This window comes from Ornithodoros turicata, unplaced genomic scaffold (genome assembly GCF_037126465.1).
Source record: "Ornithodoros turicata isolate Travis unplaced genomic scaffold, ASM3712646v1 Chromosome17, whole genome shotgun sequence".
In the NCBI taxonomy this organism is placed as follows: Eukaryota; Metazoa; Arthropoda; class Arachnida; order Ixodida; family Argasidae; genus Ornithodoros; species Ornithodoros turicata.
Window position 1 is genome coordinate 3599439 of NW_026999326.1, and position 22798 is coordinate 3622236.

The 22798-nt window shown below is 51.6% G+C and overlaps 3 protein-coding genes across 3 annotated transcripts; 2 read left to right on the forward strand and 1 right to left on the reverse strand.

Moving 5' to 3' along the window:
• The first annotated feature begins 375 nt into the window (after positions 1 to 375).
• Positions 376 to 1311, forward strand: LOC135372781 (uncharacterized). The gene has a single exon (XM_064606250.1). It carries the CDS (start codon positions 376 to 378, stop codon positions 1309 to 1311), a length of 936 nt encoding a protein of 311 aa, XP_064462320.1.
• Positions 1312 to 14349: 13038 nt separating this feature from the next.
• LOC135372782 (zinc finger MYM-type protein 1-like) lies at positions 14350 to 15885 on the reverse strand. The gene has a single exon (XM_064606251.1). The coding sequence runs from the start codon at positions 15883 to 15885 to the stop codon at positions 14350 to 14352; it is 1536 nt and encodes a 511-aa protein (XP_064462321.1).
• A 3330-nt stretch (positions 15886 to 19215) lies between these two features.
• Positions 19216 to 20025, forward strand: LOC135372783 (uncharacterized). The gene has a single exon (XM_064606252.1). It carries the CDS (start codon positions 19216 to 19218, stop codon positions 20023 to 20025), a length of 810 nt encoding a protein of 269 aa, XP_064462322.1.
• Positions 20026 to 22798: the final 2773 nt, after the last annotated feature.

A 22798-nucleotide genomic window follows, 5' to 3' on the forward strand; every position in this document is an offset into this window, starting at 1 on the left:
CAATCACATGTGCATTGTTGCTTTTTAATTTCGTACACAATGTACTGCTCAACAATTGTGCAAACAGCCATGGAACTTGTGGATTCTGACAGCGAGGACGAAGAATTCGACGACCCGGTAACCGTGATAGCGTTGAATCTTCTGCGATCTGACAGGAACCGTGTACCAATGTACACCGAAACTATAGTGAATCTGTAGCAGCCCACATCGCCATCGTTAAGCCGCGGCCTGCACGCTGCACGTTTTTCCACTTTCTTTTTTTGGTGGCAACCGCCACTGGAATAAACCCTCAGTTCTTTCCCGCAAATTGTGGTGTGAACACCTCGTTTACTTCGCTCCACAATTTCTGGTGACCCGGAGAAGAACACCGCTGCTATGAACCCTGCTGGCGACCAGCAACACCCTCCGCCTGGCGCAACCGCCCCCGCTGCTGCTGCGATGCCTCCCATGTCCCACGTCGCTGTTCGATTGCCGCCATTTTGGCATCGAGGACCCCACATCTGGTTCCAGCAGGTCGAAGCCCAGTTCCTGCTCGCTGGAATTACTTCCCAACTCACCAAGTACCGGCACATCGTCTCTTCCCTACCACCAGAGATAGCCATGGACGTTGCCGACTTAATAGCAAGCCCTCCACCTCAGGCGCCCTACGACCTGTTGCGCACTGCTGTTCTCCAGCGGACTATGATGTCAGAGCGGAAGCGCTTGCAGCAGCTCTTGAATGCCGAAGAACTCGGTGACCGACGACCTTCGCAGCTACTTCGCGCCATGCAGGCTCTCCTGGCGGATCGCTCAGCCTCTTTCGACGAAGCACTGCTTCGCGAGCTATTTTTGCAACGGCTACCCCCAACCGCACAGATGGTTCTGACTACAGCCGCCAGCTTGCCACTTTGTGACTTGGCCGGCCTTGCCGACAAGGTCATGGAGGTCGCTTCCCCTGCAGCAAGCATAAGCGCCGTCGGCCATAACCACCCTACTTCTTCTTCAGGCCTTCTGCAGCAGGGCACGGTGCCGCCGCTTTCACCTGCCGCTTTTGCGAGTACGAGCGACATGGCTGCCGTGAGAGCGGATATCCAACGCCTCTCCGAGACTGTCGCTGCCCTGCGCTACCCCGATAGCCGTCGCCGGTCTCCCAGAAGATCCAGCCGCTCCCGTCGTTTCCGCCACTCTCCGCGACGACAAGACGGCCGAAGCCAGTCTCCGTTCGACGACTCCAACCCACCACCTTGTTGGTACCATGAGCGCTTCGGCGACGCCGCTCAGCGATGTACGCGCCCTTGCGGCTGGCCGGGAAACTCACCCGGGAACCGTTGATGGCGGCCGGCGTTTCCCCTCCTCAAGCTGCAAGTCGCCTATTCTTCGTTGTCGACCGTTCCACCAAAACTAGGTTCCTTGTCGACACCGGGGCCGCTGTTAGCGTCTTGCCCGCATCCCTTAATGAGCGGCGTCGTGAGCCGCTGTTTCACTTGATGGCCGTTAATAACACTACCATACCTGTCTACAAAGAACAGCTCCTCAACGTTAACCTCGGTTTACGAAGAGTCTTCCCCTTGGTGTTTCTCGTCGCTAGCGTCTCACAGCCGATACTCGGCGCGGATTTTCTTCATCACTTCGGCCTTTCTGTGAACGTTTCCCGCCGCCTTCTCGTCGATGACAACACCCACCTTCACGTCCACGCCATATCTGCCGCACAACCTTGTCGCGACCTCTGCGGAACATCCCTTCCAGCCGTTCCTGCTCCCTATGCTGCACTTCTCTGCGAGTACCGATCGCTCACGCAGTCTCCGGACTGGACGAAGCCCGTGAGCCACGAGGTTGTGCACCACATAGTGACGAACGGCCCACCAGTGTTCTCTCGACCACGCCCCTTGGCACCTGAGAAAATGAAGATTGCCAGGGCCGAGTTTCAGCACATGCTGGAGATCGGCATCGCTCGCCCTTCTTCCGCCAACTGGTCCTCGGCTCTCCATATGGTCCCCAAAAAGACCGGGGACTGGAGGCCTTGTGGTGACTATCGCGCCCTAAACCTAGTTACCATTCCTGACCGCTATCCCCTCCCGCGTCTTCAAGACTTCACCGGCAACCTCCACGGCATGAGAACCTTTTCGAAAATTGACCTTACGAGGGCCTACCATCAGATACCCGTCGCCGCCGAAGACGTGCCGAAAACGGCCATTACCACCCCGTTCGGCCTCTTCGAATTCGTCCGCATGCCGTTCGGCCTTCGGAACGCCGCCCAAACATTTCAAAGGTTCATAGACACCGTTACCAGAGGCCTGCCGTTCGTCTTCGCGTACATAGACGATATCCTTGTTGCCAGTCGAGACCCTGCCGAGCACATCGAACACCTCCGGCTACTTTTCTCACGGCTTGCTGCACACGGGATCATCGTCAACGTCGCGAAGTGCGAGTTCGGAGTACCATCTCTAGAGTTCCTCGGTCACACTGTCTCTGCCGAGGGCATATCTCCGCTTCCGCAGAAGATCGCCGCCATCCTCGATTTTCCTCAACCTCCGTCCGTGCGCCAGCTCCGGCGTTTCTTAGGACTCGTCAACTTTTATCGGCGATTCGTCCCACACTGTGCCCACACGCTGCGCCCCCTCGAAGAAATGCTGTCCCAAGACCACGTTTCCCGCGGTCGCAAGAGCCGCAAGCGGAAGTCCCGGGACACTTCCTTTCCGCTCTCTTGGACCGACGCTGCTTCTGACGCCTTCACGTCCATCAAGTCGCTGCTGTCATCGGTAACCCTTCTGGCCCATCCCACGCCCGATGCAGCCACCGCACTTATGGTCGACGCCTCCGCAACAGCTGTCGGCGCCGTGCTGCAGCAGCACGTCGGAACAGGCTGGCGACCTCTTGCTTTCTTCTCAAAGGCCCTGAAGCCCGCGGAGACGCGGCATAGCACTTTCGGCAGGGAGCTCTTAGCCGCTTACCTCGCAGTCAAGCACTCCCGGTACTTCCTGGAAGGCCGGGATTTCACCATTCTAACTGATCATAAGCCGTTGACATACGCCCTGCGATCGACCAGCAGCCGCTATTCTCCTCGTGAGACGCGCCACCTCGCTTTTCTAGCCGAATTTACCTCTCGCATTGAGCACGTCTCCGGATCGGAAAATGGTCCAGCAGACGCCCTGAGTCGCGTAGCCACCGTCCAGACGCTATCCTCAGAAGCTCTAGCCCGCGCCCAGCACAATGACCCCGAGCTTGAGGCCCTGCGTAGCTCGACAACATCTCTGCGTCTTGACGACTTCCCCGTTCCCGGCACAGACCTTCTACTCTCCTGTGACACCAGCACCACTCCACCTCGTCCTTACGTGCCACCCGACCTCCGCCGCGCAGTCTTCGACTCACTACATGGCCTATCGCACCCAGGAGCGCGCCCAACACAGCGACTGATTGCTACCCGCTTTGTATGGCCGAAGATGCGCGCAGATATCCGATCTTGGGTAGCCGCCTGTTCCGCGTGTCAAAGGTCAAAGATCACGCGGCACACGTCTGCACCACTGGGACGTTTTCTGCCCCCGGACTCCCGCTTCGAACATGTCCACATTGATATAGTCGGACCCCTCCCCATCTCTGCTGGACATCGATACCTCCTAACTGCCGTCGATCGTTTTACCAGATGGCCAGAAGCGGCTCCCATGTCCGACGCCACCGCCGCCACTGTCGCCTCGACCTTCCTTTCGACCTGGGTTGCCCGTTTCGGAGCCCCAGCTGTCGTCACCACGGACCGTGGCGCCCAGTTCGAAGCGAGGCTTTTTGCCGCTTTCCTCCAACTCCTGGGCACGCGACGGATTCGCACCACATCCTACCATCCGGCCTCTAACGGTATGGTAGAACGCCTGCATCGCCAGTTAAAGGGTGCCATCATGGCCCACGAGGACACCGCCCACTGGTCATCTGTCTTGCCCGTCGTCCTCCTCGGCATCCGCGCATCCGTCAAGGCCGACCTCGGCTGCAGCGCGGCCGAACTGGTGTACGGCACTACCCTCAGGCTCCCGGCTGACTTCTTTGACGTAACAGAGGTCTCTACTCCCCCCGGAACTTACGTCGACACGCTTCGTCGCGCTTTCACAAACGTCCGTCCTGCCTCACCTCGTGTTCCCTCGCCCAGATCCTCCTTTGTCCCTCAGCAGCTGTCTTCTGCCTCGCATGTCTTCATGCGCCGTGACAGGGTCCGCCGCCCGCTTGAGCAACCTTACACCGGCCCTCACCCCGTTCTCCGTCGTTCGGACAAGTTTTTTACCATCTCGGTTGATGGCAAAACAGAAACCGTGAGCCTGGACAGACTCAAGCCGGCCTTTGTGGAGCCACCCGAGCCACCAGTAGCCCTCCCGCCTCCCTTCCCCACTCAGCCTCCTCTGACCGCCACCAGACATGTCACTTGGGCTGACCGCTCCTCTCGGAGTCTGGGGGGAGGCAGTGTAGCAGCCCACATCGCCATCGTTAAGCCGCGGCCTGCACGCTGCACGTTTTTCCACTTTCGTTTTTTGGTGGCAACCGCCACTGGAATAAACCCTCAGTTCTTTCCCGCAAATTGGGGTGTGAACACCTCGTTTACTTCGCTCCACAAATCGTTATTTCGACTTCGAATTCAAACGTCTCTTCCGGCTCTCTCGGGATACATTCGAGAATTTGGTTCGAGAATATTATTTGCCTTGTGTCGTCTGCTGCCATTGCCGCCATTACTCTGCACTACCGTTGAACTGACCCCTGCGGGAGTGCAGAGTTTCCTTACACTAGGGCTACACTTGGCGTGCACTGGTTTGAAACGAACGAGACGGTGCAGCGAGCGCTCGGCTGCACTGGCGAAACGAACGGGCGAGTGCAGCACCACCGGAACTGGTTCAGGCAGTGCAGGCCTAATCGAATGTACCTTAAGTTCGTAATCTCTGCACGTTGTTGTTATGTAACCAGAAGTTTTCTTTCCATGCAAAGGGATATGCATGATTCTGTTGTCTATCCAGTGCTTTCAGTTGTAATGTAACCTAGATTACACATGATCTCTTATAATTCTTTCATTCCTGTGAAGCATACGATTTGTCAAAGTGCACTTTTGCACATAGCTCCTTACTGTGTTATTTGTATTTTGACAGCCATGCAGAGTTCAGTAGTCTGTGCCAATTATTTATACGTTTAGTGTTTGTACACCTGTGTACATAGCTACCTAGCATACATTTTCTATTTTGAATCTTCAGCAGTTTGCCTATTCTTTGATACGTATTAAGTGTATACTTGTGTGCATAGATCCCTAGCACGTAATTTTATATTTTGAATCCTGCGCTGAGTTCAGTAGTTGTGTGCAAGTATGTAGGAGCAGTTATGTGCAGGGCTAAGCACCTTATGCAGCTTGCAAATCTACACCACATGGCAAAATGTGCACAAAATAGCAGAAGCACAGAACATTGTCGATACTTTGACATTTCGTTAATACAAAAATGCTGTTGTAATCAAAGTAGAAGTAGTCATCAGCAGGGTGTGTACACAATGAACAAGGTTGTCATTCCCGGACAGAACACTATCTCCTGCGGATGTCCGAAATAGATCCCAACGTCCGTGTCCTGAAATGGATGTCAGGTGGACATCCATCGGAGCTACATGAATGGACATCCCTAACCGTACATCCGCAGGATGTACCGTAACGGCCGTTTGAAGAATTGTCCAAATAGGGTCCCTGACGGGATGTTACGTGGTGCATTATCGCAGGAGAGAGAGAAACATGGCAAGGCGCATCGCGGCGTGGGTTCGACTTTCGATGAACGAACTAAACGCCTTACACCAAATGGAGTAAGAAACACAAATGTTGCATCATAATGAGTTAATGCACCAAGCAGTTCCTCAGTCCACTGTTATTGGTATACGCAATCACGTTAAACTTAAACACCCCACCCTTTAGTTTGACTCGCAGGCAAACTGGACTCCCGAATTTGTGAAAGCTCGCCAGACAAGCAATATACTGTCACGAAGCGAAATGGGTCGGCGAGTCGTCGAATAAACAGCGAACGGTTTATTAGACTACTTGGTAGCAAAACACAAGAGTGATAGCTCTCTGAACACAACTGAGTCCAAAGAATCAATGCTCCAGCTTGGAGCGCACAAGCATTTAAGCGTCGCGCCGAAAAGTCTAGAAAGAGCACGTGCGTTTGCCAGAGAGCAGGCGATGTGTCTGGAAGCTTCTTGCTTCTTCTTCAGCATGCGCCGGCATGAGATGTACCGTTTCGTGCCTGCCCTGGAAGTTTCGCGATGATGATTCGTGGCATTGCCCCCTCCGTAGACGGGGCATCGTCTCGATGCCGTTTCTTCCCCCCCTTTTTTTTTTCATGTTGTTTCCTTCCAGCCAGTCTTCAGCGCTACCTGCTGTAGTACGGCTTGAGTCGAACGACGTGAACTATTTCAGTCCTCGGGCGTCGTCGAGAGGGAACACTGCCCTCAGGTACCACTTCGTAATCCAGGTCTCCAATGCGTCGAAGTACTTTGTAGGGACCGAAGTACCGCTTCAGCAGCTTCTCGATCAGGCCTCGTCGTCGAATCGGCGTCCAAACCCATACCAAGTCGCCTGGACTGAAGCGTACGTCTCGTCGGCGCAAATTGTATATTCTTCCATCGACGCGTTGTTGTTGACCAATCCGTAGTCTGGCCAGCTGGCGGGCTTCTTCTGCTCGCTGTGTGAAGTCTAGAGCGCCGTTTTCCACATCACTGGGTTCGTGGTGCAGCATCGCGTCCAGCATAGTCGATGCGTCATGGCCGTGTGCAAGGCGGAACGGTGTGAATCCCGTTGTTTCCTGGACAGCCGTGTTATAGGCGAACATGACGTAAGGCAGTATTTCGTCCCATGCCTTGTGCTCGACGTCGACGTACATCGAAATCATGTCGGCAAGGGTTTTGTTTAGGCGTTCGGTGAGCCCGTTCGTCTGCGGATGGTACGCCGTTGTCCTCCGGTGAGCGGTGTGGCTGAGTCGAAGGATTTCTTGTGTTAGCCTGCTTGTAAATGCCGTTCTCCTATCGGTGATTAAGGCGGTCGGAGCTCCGTGCCGTAGTACGATGTTCTTGATGAAAAACTTCGCCACTTCTGTAGCTGTGCCCTGTGGAAGTGCCTTAGTCTCAGCATAGCGTGTCAGGTAGTCGGTGGCGACGATTATCCAACGATTTCCGGAAGACGAACGTGGGAAGGGCCCGAGTAGATCCATCCCAATCTGCTCGAACGGCGCCGACGGCGGTGCGATTGGCTGAAGGTACCCAGAAGGTCGTACCGGCGGCGTTTTTCGTCGTTGGCATTCCCGGCACGTCCTTACGAAGTGGTGTACGGTCTTGGCCAGTAGTACTTTTCCCTTATACGGGCCAGTGTCCGGCTGTATCCCAAATGACCTGATGACGGTTCGTCGTGGCAGGATTCAAGAATCTCGATGCGCATGTGCCCAGGCACAACGAGAAGCCACGTAGCGCCTTGTGGTGCGTGGTTGTCTTTGTAGAGGACACCATTACGTATGGAAAAACTTGGGAGTGAGCTTCTGAAGATGGGAGGAATATTGTCGGCGCGGCCCTGCAGATAGTCGACGAGTGTCTTCAATTCGGGGTCGTTATACTGCTTGGTAGACATGGTAGTCGTGCTCATTAGACCGAGGAAGGCGTCGTCGTCCTCGAGGCTGTTGTCCTGTCGCTGGAGTGGTGCTCGGGACAGGCAGTCGGCGTCGCTGTGTTTTCTTCCTGACTTGTAAGTGACGGTTACGTCATACTCCTGTAATCGGAGGCTCCATCTCGCTAGGCGTCCTGAGGGGTCCCTTAAACCAGCCAGCCAGCACAGAGAATGGTGGTCTGTTACCACCTTGAACGGCCGGCCGTACAGGTAGGGGCGCAACTTTGTGATGGCCCATATGAGTGCAAGGCACTCTTTTTCGGTCGTCGAATAGTTCTTCTCTGCCTTGGTTAGCGTTCTGCTTGCGTAAGCGATGACACGTTCGACGCCGTCGTGAAGTTGAACGAGCACGGCTCCTAGACCATCGTTGCTTGCGTCGGTGTGTATTTCTGTTTCGGCGTTTGGATCGAAGTGGGCAAGCACGGGTGCGGTCTGTAGACGCGTCTTCAATTCATCAAACGCCTGTTGCTGGGCTTCACTCCAGATAAACGTGGATCCGTCCTTCGTGAGGGCATTCAGGGGTGACGCAATTCTTGAAAAGTTCGGAATGAACCGTCGGTAGTAGGCGCAAAGGCCAAGAAAGCTTCGAACGTCTTTCACGTTAGAAGGAACACGTTATTTGCGATGGCCGCCGTCTTCTCGGGGTCGGAGCGTACGCCGTCGCTGCTCACGAGATGGCCGAGAAATCTGACTTCCTCGTAGCCGAATCGACACTTCTGAGGCTTCAACGTCAGCCCTGCAGTTCTGATAGCCTCGAAGACTTGCTTTAGCCGTTCAACATATTATTCGAATGTTCTTGCGAAGACGACAACATCGTCGAGGTACACCAGGCAGGTTTGCCACTTCAACCCGGCGAGAACTGTATCCATAACACGCTGGAACGTCGCTGGTGCTGTGCAAAGGCCGAAAGGCATAACCTTGAATTCGTAAAGTCCATCCGGAGTGACGAAGGCAGTCTTCTCACGGTCCCGTTCGTCGACTTCAATTTGCCAGTACCCCGTCTTGAGGTCCATGGAAGAGAAAAATTTTGCGTTTTGAAGGCGATCGAGCGTGTCGTCGATGCGGGGTAACGGGTAGACGTCCTTTTTCGTTATCTCATTGAGTTTCCGGTAGTCAACGCAGAACCTGAGTGTTCCGTCCTTCTTCTTCACTAGTACCACCGGCGATGCCCACGGACTGGTCGACGGCTGGATAATGTCATCTCTTAGCATCTCTTCTACTTGCGTTCGGATCGTTTCTCGCTCTTTGCAGGAGACCCGGTACGGCATGCGGTGAATTGGACGGGCCTTTTCGTCGACGATGATGCGGTGCTTCGCAATGGGCGTTTGTCTTACTTTCGACGATGCAGCGAAGCAGTCACAGAAATCGTTGAGCATCTGGAGAAGGGTTTGCTTTTGAGTTGTATTGAGTTGAGGGTTTACGTCGAAATGTTCGGCCTCGTGTTCCGTGGTGACCGCGATGCGAGCAGTGTCCATCAGGCAAACATCCGTGGTGGAGTATTGGTCTACGATGACGGCTATCTTCGTGCAGTTCGCCAGGTGTTGTGGCTCCGGGCGAAAATTTGTGACCAGGAGTTCGAATATTCCGTTTTTTACGGGCACAATTCCTCTTGCTATCCCAATTCCTGGTTCGAGGAGAAGTTGCGTGTTGCCTTCAGCCAACAAACAGCCAGTCGGTGCTCTCTCGCACGTAGCGGTCACAAGGACTGACGACACGGGAGGCAGGTTGACGTGCTGAGTCGTCACGGTGGTTACGTCTGTGTTTGCGCGTTTCTCCGGGGTTATTCGTGCCCACCACTTGTCTTCTGCTGTTTCCGGCGTTTTAAAAGAGATAACTCCATTTGTGAAGTCGATGATTGCTTCGTTTTCGACTAGAAAGTCCATTCCGAGTATTACATCCCGTGGGCAGTTCGGCAAGACGGCAAAGCTGACGACGTACTGGATGTCACGCACTTGTATGACTGCCGTGCATCGGCCAGTCGGTGTTACGAAGTGTCCACCAGCAGTGCCGATGTTAGGCTCATCCCACTTCGTTTGCACCTTGCGAAGCTTCTTAGCCAACCTACCACTTATAACAGAGTCGTCGGCTCCGGTATCGATTAACGCAATCATCTCATGGCCGTCGATGAGTATTTTCAGGTTATTGGCAATTTTTCGAGCGTCGTGTTGGTGCTGCGTTGGTGTTCGTCGAGTTGGAGGAATTGTAACTTATGTGGTCGGTCCGCAGCTTCACCTCCCGGAGCTGCAGTCTTCAGTTTTCCCGGTTAGGGCTGCGCCACACAGGTCGTCTTGCCGGTGACGGTGAACGTGCTCTTCCTGGCGACCTGCTGCTGTGGGGGACGCTCGGGGACAGGTCGCGTCGCGAGCCAGCAGAAGCATTCTGCTGCCGTAGATAGTCTTCAATTGCGGCGAGGCGACTACCGCGCTGGGGGCGGGGGGCGTCGGGTGAAAAACCGGGAAGGCCAAGTCGTCGGTAGGGACTCGGCGATAGACGTGGTTGGCCTCTCCGCAGTGGTAGCAGAGCGGTCTGAAGTCGGGAGTCCACCAAACGTCCGTTTTGCGAAACGGCTGACAGTGTGGCGGGACGCTCGGAGTAGGTTGGACAGGCCGAGGAGGCGTCCAACGGTTTCCGTAGTACGACGGACGAGTAGGTGGCACCTGTCTCACAGCGGCGGCGTAAGTTGGTCTGGTACTTCGGCGTCGGGGTTGGCGGTTGACGATGTCTGGATTGCCTGCTGAACCTCGTCCTTGATGATCGCACCGATCGAAGACAAAGGGTCTTGAGCCTTCTCAGGACAGAGGAGAACTCGTACTTCTTCGCGTACCACCTCTCGAATCAGCTGTCTGAGCGATCCGACGCCGAGGCCAGCGGTCGTGGAGAAAGCCTCGTAGCCCTGGTGTCGTTCGTTGACGGTAGCGCGAGAGAGCAGGGTCCTCTCAATGCGGACGGCTTCGTCCAGAAAAGCGTCGGTCGTGGCGGGTGGATCCCGGGACAGGGCGCGAAAAATTTCTTCTTTTACGCCTCTCATGAGTCACTGAACCTTCTTCTCCTCATATGCTTTGGGGTCAGCTCGCCGGAAGAGCCGCAACACATCTTCGACGAAGCCTGTAACGCTTTCGTTTGGCAGCTGGATCCGTCTCTGGAGCAGATGTTCAGCGCGTCCAGCTCGTTGTTGAAAAGCGAACGCCTCGCGGAGTTTGCTTTTGAAGACGTCCCAGGACGTGAGCGAAGTCTCCCGGTTCTCGAACCATGTCTTCGCGGTGCCTTCCAGGGAGAAATAGACGTTGACGAGCTTCTGGTCGTCACTCCAGTTGTTGAACTTCGCGATCCGCTCATAGTGGTCGACCCAATCGTTCACGTCGTCGTAATACTCCCCGCTGAATGTCTTCGGCGACCGTGCAGGGGCTATGGGCGTGGCAACAAGTTGCGCCACTTGGGTACTGGTCTCCGCAGTCATCTTCTTGCGTTTAGGGGGTTCTAATGGACCGAATTCTGCAGGCAGACTTTCTGTCTTCTGCTTTGTCGCAGTTGGTCTTCCAGGCCCTTGGACAAGGAATGCCCGGCACCTCCACCAGAAATGTCACGAAGCGAAATGGGTCGGCGAGTCGTCGAATAAACAGCGAACGGTTTATTAGACTACTTGGTAGCAAAACACAAGAGTGATAGCTCTCTGAACACAAGAGTCCAAAGAATGAATGCTCCAGCTTGGAGCGCACAAGCATTTAAGCGTCGCGCCGAAAAGTCTAGAAAGAGCACGTGCGTTTGCCAGAGAGCAGGCGATGTGTCTGGAAGCTTCTTGCTTCTTCTTCAGCATGCGCCGGGATGAGATGTACCGTTTCGTGCCTGCCCTGGAAGTTTCGCGATGATGATTCGTGGCAATATAGTATCTGTTTTGGCTTTGGAAAGGTATGCTTGCCTTTCTAAGTGATCTTCATGGTTCTTAGAGATTGTATATGTACGTCTTTATTTTTGCTTTTTAAAACTTCGTGCTCATTGTCCGTAACGGAAATACGAGAAACAAACGAAAAGTATGCACGAAACGATGCAACAAACGAAAACGATGCAGTGGCCGAACCCGAAAGATATGGCGGGAAAAAACGCCAACGGGCCTAGTAAGCATCTGTCCAATTACGCGGCAACTCAATCAAGCAGTATGAATAATAATGAGAAAATGCAGGGCCCTGAGTACGTACGCAAGTAAGTCCGTGCAACGTCCGGGTATCTCCGTGTAACTTCCTGTGAGGACAAACGACGGACATTTGTGGGAAGTCCAAACCAAGCCACTTGGAGATGTGGGGGACGTCCGTCGGAAAAATGTCTTTCTCCCAGGGCGATCCGACTTTCCGGGAAAGGATACCCTCAGGAACACCATGGGAAGTTTTGTTCCGTTTGGGTTGCTGGAAGCTGATACTGTTGTGCCTGTTTTGCAAGATAAAGTATCACAGACCTCTAAAATGAGGTAATGGACTTGTGCCTTCTTATTCCCCCATAGCATTCGTTACAGTGCCAAAAACTGTGGGCAGACATAGCACCACACAGTATGCAAATATCATATAATGTGATCTTCAAGTGCAAATATGTTCACTTCCACCTTCTTTGTACGAGAGATATGTGGAAAGTTCCAGATGTGCATGAGGACAGCTATAGCAGCATGCATTGGACATTAAGGTCCTGGGCCCCACCTGTGTTTGCTGGAATTTGTACATTATCCTTTCGTGCTTATTCAGTACATGGACTGTCATACTGGTTATTTTGCACATTATTCTGTCGTGGGTATTTATGATGAAAGATGGAAGTCAGTGAAAAGTCGCTGTGTTCCAGCCTCAAAACATCAATTGTCTCATGTGGGTATGTATACTGTTTCCAACGGCATGGCGAATTTACCTGTGATAAAGAAAGCAAGCCCCCAGCTGGTCTCCTGTGTCCTTTGGTGCACGCATGTCGCTAGCGTTGATTCTTCTCTGTTTACAAATTGTTTGAGTTTTGGCTCTTGGGTTTGCTTTCAACAGCGGTTCTGACATTCTGCGGCTCGACATCGCGATGGAACGCACGCGCAGCGCGAGCGCCCGCCCCGCGCTATACGTAATGGTGACGTACCAGGTGACGTCATTATGACGGAATTTGTAGTTTGCCCCGCAACGGATGGATGGCGCTGACGGTCCTTATCACGGCCGCCCTTGAAGACGTGGTGGCCAATGCAGGCTTCGCTACCATCTATATTTACCTTGGAACGTATGTTTAGCTGCCTTGATCGAGCATCCGTATTCACGTTCACAGTCGTGAAATTTAGCCCATGATACGTCGTCGCCAAGACGCTTTGCCTTCCTGAATAAACGCTTTTCTTGGTTAACAACGTTTTGACACTTTTCGCGAACCAAGGATTGTGATAACGAAAGGAAAGTTAGATCAGGATTGTGATCAGAATGTTTCACTCTTATCTTTGGAACATGGTACTCGGTAAGGTAATTTATGTTGTCACGAAATGGAGCGAGACGAGGTGCCATGAAAGGAATTTTCATACAGAGATTCAAGGCCCTCGTTGATGGCTTGGAAGTTAGCTCGAGCGTAGTCGTAGATGGTTTTATCATTGAATTTGTGAACATTTGGGCGTCATGAAGAGATATCGAAGAAAATGGCCTTGTGGTCACTGAGACCATCAGTGACATGCAAAGAAGTGATGTGCTCAGAAGTGATGGGAGGTTAGAACCATAGGCGTAGCACGCCAATTTTCCCGGGGGGGGGGGGGCGAGCCTGGCACTCGGGCGGGGAGGGGAGGAGTCCAGCGGTGCCCGAGCCGGAAACGAAGTGACGAACATGTGCAACGTGTAATATTTATTATGTGGTTGCCAAATTCTCGGCTGGTACATGATGGCAGGTGCGTACCGGCACATTGGATGGTAGGAAGCAGACACGAGTATCAGCGAACGACGACATGTCTTTAGAAGCCGCGAAAAAATAGCATTCTTCTAGCCAACAATTTGAAACGTGTTTTCCCTAGGAGTTGTTCGTTTGATAAACTCGTTTGCTACAGCGTTCAAGTCGACATGACGAGCTAGCTCTTTGTGGCAATGAAGCAAGGCAATATGATTTAGCCGGGCTTGTCCCATTGTGGAACGCAAGTAAGTTTTGAGCCGCCGTAGACACGAGAAGGACCTTTCTGATGTGCAAGACGTCACAGGTATGGTCAATACAATTCGAAGAAGTTGAACAACTTCTGGAAGTATCGTCCTCAGTGGTTCACTTTCATTTCCTGAGAGCAGCTCTTTTACGTCCTGAAACGAAGTAAGGCTTACGGAACGCTGCTTTGCAATGTCCAACAGCATATCTCGATGAAGCTGAGGGCGACCTGCATCAAGATCTCCTTTATAGAATTCGCACAGATAAGCGCTGTCAGTTTCTCCCATCAAGAACTTTTCGACTTTCGTCACGTGGTCCCACATTCCGGCAGGAAACCGAGTGCACAGAGACGCATGAACCGTGTCAATTACCATGTAGAACCTCTGTCGATAATAGGCTTCCGAGGATCTAAACTCGTGTGCTTGAGATCCTTCGTCGTAACGACGTGGTGCTTGTCGCTGCCTTATCGGAAGGCTGGGGCTCCCAGTTTTGAGCTCCTCAGCCGTGGCTTTCACCGTGCTCCAAAAGCCAGGGAATTTGTCGCGGAGTTCAGCTACACATTCTTTAACGGCCTTCACTATTTGCTCTGCATGCCCAAACTGCTAGCTCTTCTTCTGCAGAGCAGAATTTGCGCTCTCCAATCTCTCAAACACCAGGATCATCAGCCTGAGCATGAAATATGAATCAAATTTTCCGAGCGCTTTTGCATAGCCACTGGCTTTTGCTCCTGTGTCATTCTTTTCATCCGATGACAGAGCGAAAAGGAACTGCACCAACTCAGAGTAGTTACTTGACACTGACCGCAGTGAGGATGCCTTTAGCGTCCACCGGGTTTTACAGAATTGTCTGAGGGCCGGTGTCCCCTCCTTCTGGAACTGTTCGAACCAGCTGAGGCGCTTTGGAGATGTTTTCACAAAATTTACCAAGTCGGCGAACAAGCTTACAAAGTCTCGACACACATCAATTTGCTTACACAAGTCTTGCAACACTAGGTTGAGAGTGTGCGCAAGGCAATGTACATACATCGCTCTTGGTTCAATATCCTGAACTAGGGCTTGAAGTCCACCGCTTTTGCCGGACACATTTGCAGCCCCGTCGTAGCATTGTCGGCGGCAGTTCTCAATTTGAAGATTCAGTCGACACAACACGTCTTTCAGAATTGAGAAGAGGGTGCTTGCTCTCGTATCGGCCGTCACGTAAAATCCAATAAAGACTTCTTCCACTTCAAGACCCTCTTTGACGTACCTGAGGCAAAAGGATATCTGCTCCTGCGTGCTAATATCAGAGGTCTCGTCAGCAATCACCGCGTAAAACAACGCGTCCTGCACTTCTCTGATTAGGGAACGGAGCATGCTGTGGGTAATGAGTTCAAGCATCTCATTTTGCAAGTCCGGCGAAATCCACTTACACCTACTTTTGTTGAGCCATGCACCGAGACCTGGCACATCCGCTTCCCGCAACATAAGAAGCTGCCTCAAGTTACCTTCGTCCTCATCGTGACCGCGAAGTGAGAGCCCTTGACATGCCAGAAAGCGAACAGACGACAGAACTGCCAACAGAGCTTGACGACTTTGCTTCATTTGGCTGAGCTTCGATTCAGAGAGCGCAGTCGCTACGTTAGCTCCTGTGCTTGCAGTTCTCAGCGCCGTGGAAGCTTCACGATGAAGCGCTGACTTCTCATGACTCCGGAATCGTTGAAGAGCTTTCTTCCAATTCTCGAAACCTCGTTCAACGAATGCAGCGTATGAGTCTTTGTCTCGCGATGTGCATGGAAGCGGGATTTTTTTGTCCCTGGCAGTGACGCAAATGGCACAGTACACCTTACCAATTTCAGCGTTGTAGGAAAGCCATCCGTAGGTGGATTCCCAACTCTTAAGGTAGCCCCGCCCGCCGCTGCCTTTGCTGGATGATGGCTCGTTCTTCTCATGACTTCCTCCAATGGTAAGTTTTTCAGATGGCTGGGATGGCCCGTCTCCTGCAACATCTGCTGAGCTTGCACCAGTGGACTTACCAGCAGCAAACTGGGTGTTCACGTCACTATCGAGTGGTGAAACACTGACGGTGTGTGGATCTTGCGAGCTGGCGGTTTCGGGCGCATCAGTAGACAATCTAGGCTTTTTAATGACATACTTGTCCATTCTGCATGTCGTGTTGACGGACCCTTCTCCTAGAACAACGTGTCGAACAGAAATGGTCGTCGCGGCTGCCGGGCAGCGTCGCGCGAGCATGCAAGGTCACTAGCAGACGCGGCGCTTGCCTTCACTGGTTGCTCGCATGGCAACGGCGGGGGGCTCCCGGCTCTGGAAGCGTTTAGGTTAAGCTCACGCCGCTGGCAAACGAAAGGTGGAGGCTTCTTGAACTCACAGCCCGGGGGGGGGGGGGCTCTGCCCCCGCCATAGATTAGCCCGGGGGGGGGGGCACGAGCCCCACTGCCCCCCCGTTTTCTACGCTTATGGTTAGAACCAAGTCAAGGGTTGACTGTGTGGCATGTGTTATTCGGGTAGGATGTGGAGCGACCTGCGATAGATTAAATGGAAGGCATAAATCCACGAACAGTAACTCTTCTGATCTCAGGGAAAGATTGCACTGGAGCAAGTCCCAATGTATTGACGGGTAATTGAAGTCACCCATGAGGAAGGTTCGACCTGAAGGGTACTCCTGCTTTAATCGGGATAAATCATTCGGTAGATTAGAAAGGAAAGATGGGTCATTCATGTCAGGTGGTCGATAACAAACGCCGAGCGCTCAAGGAAGAAAGACGTGGTAATTTAACCCAAACTATTTCAGAACAAGAAGATACGAAGGCAGAAAAAATAGGCAATGTCAAGTTGCCGGTGGTGAGTAAATCAGAGTGATATTAAACGGTAGGAACAACTTATTTATTTACACATGGTAAACAAGACTTTCGTGCACGAGACTGTAACGTGACTATAACTGAATTTTTGTAACCTGAAGAAGTGCAGTCTCGTGCACGAAAGTCTTGTTTACCATGTGTAAATAACTAAGTTGTTCCTACCGTTTAATATCACTCTTTGATTTATTTCAGAACAGTTAGATATGGGAAGATATGAAGGATTAAGATAATCTTTGACAACAAGAAGAACGCCGCCACCCCTTCTATCAGGTCTATACTTCCTAAGGATGGTTAAACCGGGAAGAAAATTCCATAGCCCATCGTTGGAGACTCAATCGACAACCATGTTTCGGTAAGAGCAAGAATCCCCGAAGAACTTGAACAAACAGAATATTCCACCTGATCTACCTTAGATGACAAGCTGCGAATGTTGGTAAATATTACTGGTAGACCGGTAGCAGGAGTGGCTGCTGTGAAAGGATGACAGACATGTGTGGAGGCATGGACGTGGACATGTAAGGCATGGACTCCCTCACGAAATTCGTTGGGGGGTCAAAAAATCGGATTTTCGTCCTATTATCAGCTTGTCGTGGCGCAAATTAAAGCGCTCGTTCTGAGATTTCCCGAATTCCATAAGGCAGCGACAGGGCCAAGCGAGTGGTTGCGGAATAGTCGCCTGATATACTTCGGAACCTTTAAGTTTATAACCTGACGATTGGACGCTTTCCTATAACTTGTAGGCTCAAAACTTTGCGACAATCAGCCTGGTTTTGCCACTGGTGTACTTGCCGATTCTGTGCACACGTTCGAAATCAGAAAGACAGGACTGTTAAACTGTTAAGTTATAGGCTCTGTTTATGATCCTATTGCCCAAAGAACGTGCACTCTGAACTAGAAGGTTCTTAGCCCGCTGCAGACTACTCACAGCATGCAGAGAGCTAAGACTGTCTGTGTAAATTACTCCAGATTTAATACGTGTTTGCAATATAAAATTAAGTGCCAAGATCAGTGCGGTATACTTCAGCAGTAAAAATTGATGCTGTTGGATTTAAACGGTGCGACCGAGTCACCGCTGCAGATACCATGGCGCAGGAAACGCTGTCATAAGAGCGTGACCCATCTTTGTATGTTTCACTGTGGTCACCAAAAGAATGTTTTAATTCGAAGAACCCATGTTGAAGAACTAAGGGCGACGTATCCTTTTTATTGTACACAGTTAAGGAGTAGTTGAACTGTGGCTGTGATTGCCAAGGAGCACATCCGTCACCCTGTTCTAGGATCCAGGAATCCTGATACAAAAAGTTATAAAACTCTTGATACTGCAAGGCTCGCATGCTAAAAGGCCGTACCAATGATGGACTGTGTACAAATAGTCGCTGAAGCCGTGTGCGTTGGACACAAGGCAGGGCGGGATTCTGACAATGGCTTTTGACTTTAAGACCATAAAGAATGGTAAGGTAAGACAGTCGTCTGTCCAGAGACCACTCATTAGACTCGACGTACACTGGTGAGGTGCAGAGAGCTCCAAGTGCTAATCGCAGGCCCTGATGGTGTACTCGGTCAATTAACCTGAGGACTGATGTACGAGCTGAACTGTAAACAATACATCCATAGTCCCTCTTGGACCGAATTACTGACGCATATATTTTGTGGATGGTTGTTCTGTCTGCTCCCCAAGACTTCTGAGCGGTAACTTTCATGAGACTTAAATACTTTTGCATACTTTTTTACTACTGCATTTTGCTTTTAGTTGCTTGATGTGCGGCAAAAACGTAAGCTTTCTATCAAATACCATTCCCAGAAATTTGTGTTCTTCTCGGACAGCAATGTTCTCACCATTCATGTGAAGTGTAGGGTTCGGAAATAGTCCCCTTTTTCTGGTAAACAGAACGCAGATAGTCTTTTCCGAAGAGAACGTAAATCTATTCTGGTCTGCCCATTTAACCACTCTGTTTGTTGCCAGTTGCAACTGCCTCTCACAAGTTGCAAAATTTTCAGACAAGTAAGACATTTGAATGTCATTGTGGTGCGCGACGACAAAGTTATCGTCCGTCGCGCGCGCACCATCTGGCGCTTACGCCAATAAATCATTCTTTCGCCTGCCATCAACCTGTGTGGCTGTTTCCTACCTTTCTCCTTGACGCGACAACCCATAACTGGTGACCCGTACCTCTCCCCGCGCCCTATCATCCCTCTCGCTCTGTGCCGCGCTGTCTTCGCCAACCTCCACGGCCTCGCCCATCCGGGAGTTCAGGCTACCATCAAGCTAGTCACTGACCTCTACATCTGGCCTGGTGCGCGTCAGGATCTCCGCCACTGGGTGCGGTCATGCGTTCCCTGCCAGCTGAGCAAGACCCATCGCCACACCACAAGTTTCTTCCACCCTCGCGGCGTTTCTCCAAAATCCATCTGGATACCGTCGGTCCTCTACCTCACTCAGACGGCTACCGCTACTTGTTGACATGCGTCGACCGTTTTTCACGATGGCCGGAAGCCACGCCCATGAAGTACTCCACCGCCCAAACCGAGCTACCGAGCCACCAAACCGAGCCACATGGGTAGCGAGCTTCAGAGTGCCTGACTAAGTCATCACCGACCGAGGCCCGTTACCTTCATGGCCACATGGGTAGCGAGCTTCAGAGTGCCTGACGAAGTCATCACCTACCGAGGCCCGCACTTCGAGAGTCACCTTTTCCGGGCCTTCACGAAGTTCTTAGGAACCGCCAGACTTCGAACCACTGCGTACCATCCTGCCTGCAACGGTCTGGTCGAACGGTTTCACAGGCACCTGAAGCAAGCCTTAATGACCCACGGCGATCGCAATCGCTGGAACGAGTTCCTCCCTTTCGCCCTTCTGGGAATCCGAGCCGCCCTCAAACCCGACCTCGGCTACTCGTCGGCCGAGATTGTCTTTGGAGCTGCCCTACGCCTGCCCGCAGACCTCTTCTCCCCAACGGAACCCTCCAGCACGACCCCTACAGAATACGCCCGGCACCTTCAGAGGCTTTTCGCCGACTTACGGGCAACCCCGACACGAGCCGTTTCCACTTCTTCCTATGTTTCTCCCGACTTGTCGAGTGCCACGCACATCTTCCTCCGCACCGACTCGATCCGCCGGTCCCTGCAACCTCCTTTTTCTGGCTCGCATCCGGTCCTCAAGCGCGGTGACAAGACTTTCACCATCAACTTGAACGGCCGCCCGGAGGTCGTTTCGATCGACCGTATTAAGTTGACATTCGTCGAGCCGAGCTCTCCCATTTCCTGTACCCTGCATGATGTCGCCGCACCGCCTTCAGCCGCACCAGCGGCTTCCAAGACCGTCACCTCGGCTGACCGTTCGCAAGCTCCTCCCTTAGGTCCTCGTCGACCTTTTCTGCCCCTCCCTATTCGCCACCTGCCTCCCATCCTCAAGCACCCTCGGTGATCAACGCGGGAGGGGGGGATCAGCGGGGGGGGGAGGATAGTTGTGGTGCGCGACAACAAAGTTATCGTCCATCGCGCGCGCACCATCTGGTGCTTACGCCAATAAATCATTCTTTCGCCTGCCATCAACCTGTGTGGTTGTCTCCTACCTTCCCCTTGACGCAACGACCCACATCATCAACGTACAACGAATACGATATAGACGGAGGAATTGCAGAGGCTATGGAGTTTATTTTCACAATGAATAATGTCACACTGAGCACGGATCCCTGAGGAACTCTATTCTCCTGAAGAAATGGTTGTGATAGACTGCTGCCCAGTTGGACCCTGAAAGTTGTATCTTGGAGAAAGTTGATGACGCAGCGTAAAAGCCAGCCCCATATCCCTTAAAAGTAGAGATCCCGGATGATACCATACCTCCACGCGGTATCATACGCCTTTTCTAAATCGAAAATTATTGAGACACAGTGATTCCGCCTGAGAAACGCTTCTCGGATTGTGGTCTTCAAACGAACAAGATGGTCTGTCGTTGAACGTGCAGCTCGGAATCAACATTGGTACTTATCGAGACAATTATTAAAGATAGTGTACTAATCGGTTACTGACAACTCTTTCAAGTGATTTGTCCAAACAGCTGGTGAGGGCAATGGGCCTGTAGCTAGTGGGATCTGATGCTTCTTTGCCAAGTTTCAGAAGTGGAATTACAGTTGCTTCCTTCCATGCTGTTGGCATCTGCCCGTTATCCCAGACTTTGTCGAAAAAGTTTAGAAGACAGCCTTTGGATTCCTCTGATAAGTGGTTGATCATGGAATATGTGACCCTATCTGGACCAGGAGCACTGACCTTAACGGAGGACAATGCTTGCTGGAGCTCTACCATAGTGAACGGCTGGTTGTATGTATAATTTTAGCCACCCACAGTTGAAATTACTTGCTTTTCTGCACGATTCTTTACAGACAGGAACGTTTTGCTGTAATGTGCAGAACTGGAAACACTTTGGAAATATTGACCTAGGAGGTCGGCCTGTTCGTATAAACTCTCACATGGAACACCATTGACTTGAAGGAGGGGAATGGAGAAACTCTGGTAGTCTCGTTTAACTTTCCGGAGCCTATCCCATACTTTCTTTGATAGGGTACCATGTGCTAAGGAAGAAACAAAGTTGTGCCAAGAAGATCTTTTCGCTTGCTTTCGTGTCCACCTTGCTTTGGCACTTGCTCTTTCGAAGGCAAGAAGATTTTGTGAAGTGGGGTATCTACGAAAGGTACCCCAGGCACGATTATGTTCCTTCTAGTCTTTTGCGCAATCGTCAGTCCACCAAGGTTTTGGACGTTTGGGGAGCCGACCCAATGTCTGTGGAATAGATTGTTTGGCGGCATCTGTGATTGTGCTTATAACAAAAGTGTTTGCCTCTTCGACTGACATGTGTTCAAAAGAAGAGGACTGGAGGTTGGCTTCCCTTTGAAATAAACTCCAGTCAGCCTGAGCTAGTTTCCATTGAGGTAGTCGTGTTGTCAGTGTATTTGTAGCACCACACAATTTCACGATGACAGGAAAGTGGTCACTCCCTCATGGATTCTGTTCAATTGCCCAGTCTAAACAGCTAAACAGGGAGGGACTGCACAGGGAGATATCTAGACAAGAAAAGCTTTGTGTCGCTGCATTGACGTAAGTAGCGTGTCCCGTATTGAGCAAGCAAATTGCCCTTGACATCAGAAACCTTTCCAGCATTTTCCCTCTGATGTCTAACCTTTTGCTGCCCCACAGAGGTCTGTGGGCATTCAGATGCCCAAGAATAACGAAAGGTTGAGGCAACTGGTCGCAAAAACGCTCAAAGTCTCTCTAGTGGATTACTACGGAAGGGGGGCAGGTACAATGAACACACTGTAATGACCCTGTCGAGTCATACTTGTACAGTTACAGCCTCAAAGTTAGTAACAAGTGGAACGGCATTGGAAGGAATGGACTGTGGAGTAATCAGAGCCACACCTCCAGATGTACGTGAGGTGTCCGTACGATCTTTTCTAAAAACATTATATCTTCGAAATGGATTTATACTTTGTTTGTTCAGGTATGTCTCTTGCAAACAGAAACAGACAGCTTTGTACTTTTCAAGGTCATATATGTCATCTATGTTGGTGAAGAGGCCTCGACAGTTACATTGCAGAAGGACCTGTCCCATGAAGAGGATTGTAGTTAAGAAAAACAGAGACTTTGACGATTATGTGGATTTAAGGAGGCAGCACACTTGGTGGGGGCTGTTTTTGATGCTCCGTGGATCTGTTCCCTCTGCCTCTACCAGTCGATCTCTCACGTTTCCCTTTTCATTGCGAGAAACTGCCTGGGATGCCTGGGAAACTTGAAGACGACTTCTGTGAAGCACGGTCTTCGGAGGGCACTACCTAGGCTGCTAACGGGCTATGGGGGCGCCACTTTCCCGACGCCCTGGGAGTATATACAGCGAACCCTCGTTAAGCCACTAAAGGGGCCGGTTGTTACATCACTGAAAAACGTAGCGACGACGGGAGACAAACAGAAGCAAAAAACACGGCGAACGTCATGCTTTTATTACGCACAGTCAGAATGGAGACAACCAAACAAGATCAACAGTGTCCTCCAATGCTCGCAATGCTTTTACACAAGCAAAAAATATTCGTCGATAAGGGTGACCGGCATGGCTGATAAGGTGTGCTATCTTTCGGTTTCTGGAAGGCGTTGTTGATATTGTGTGGTCCCATTTTTTTCTGACCATTCCTAATACAGAATGAAAGTTC

Coding starts and splice junctions, on each gene's coding strand:
- LOC135372781 (XM_064606250.1), top strand. CDS start 376: ATGAACCCTGCTGGCGACCAGCAACACCCTCCGCCTGGCGCAACCGCC.
- LOC135372782 (XM_064606251.1), bottom strand. CDS start 15,885: ATGGACAAGTATGTCATTAAAAAGCCTAGATTGTCTACTGATGCGCCC.
- LOC135372783 (XM_064606252.1), top strand. CDS start 19,216: ATGGCCACATGGGTAGCGAGCTTCAGAGTGCCTGACGAAGTCATCACC.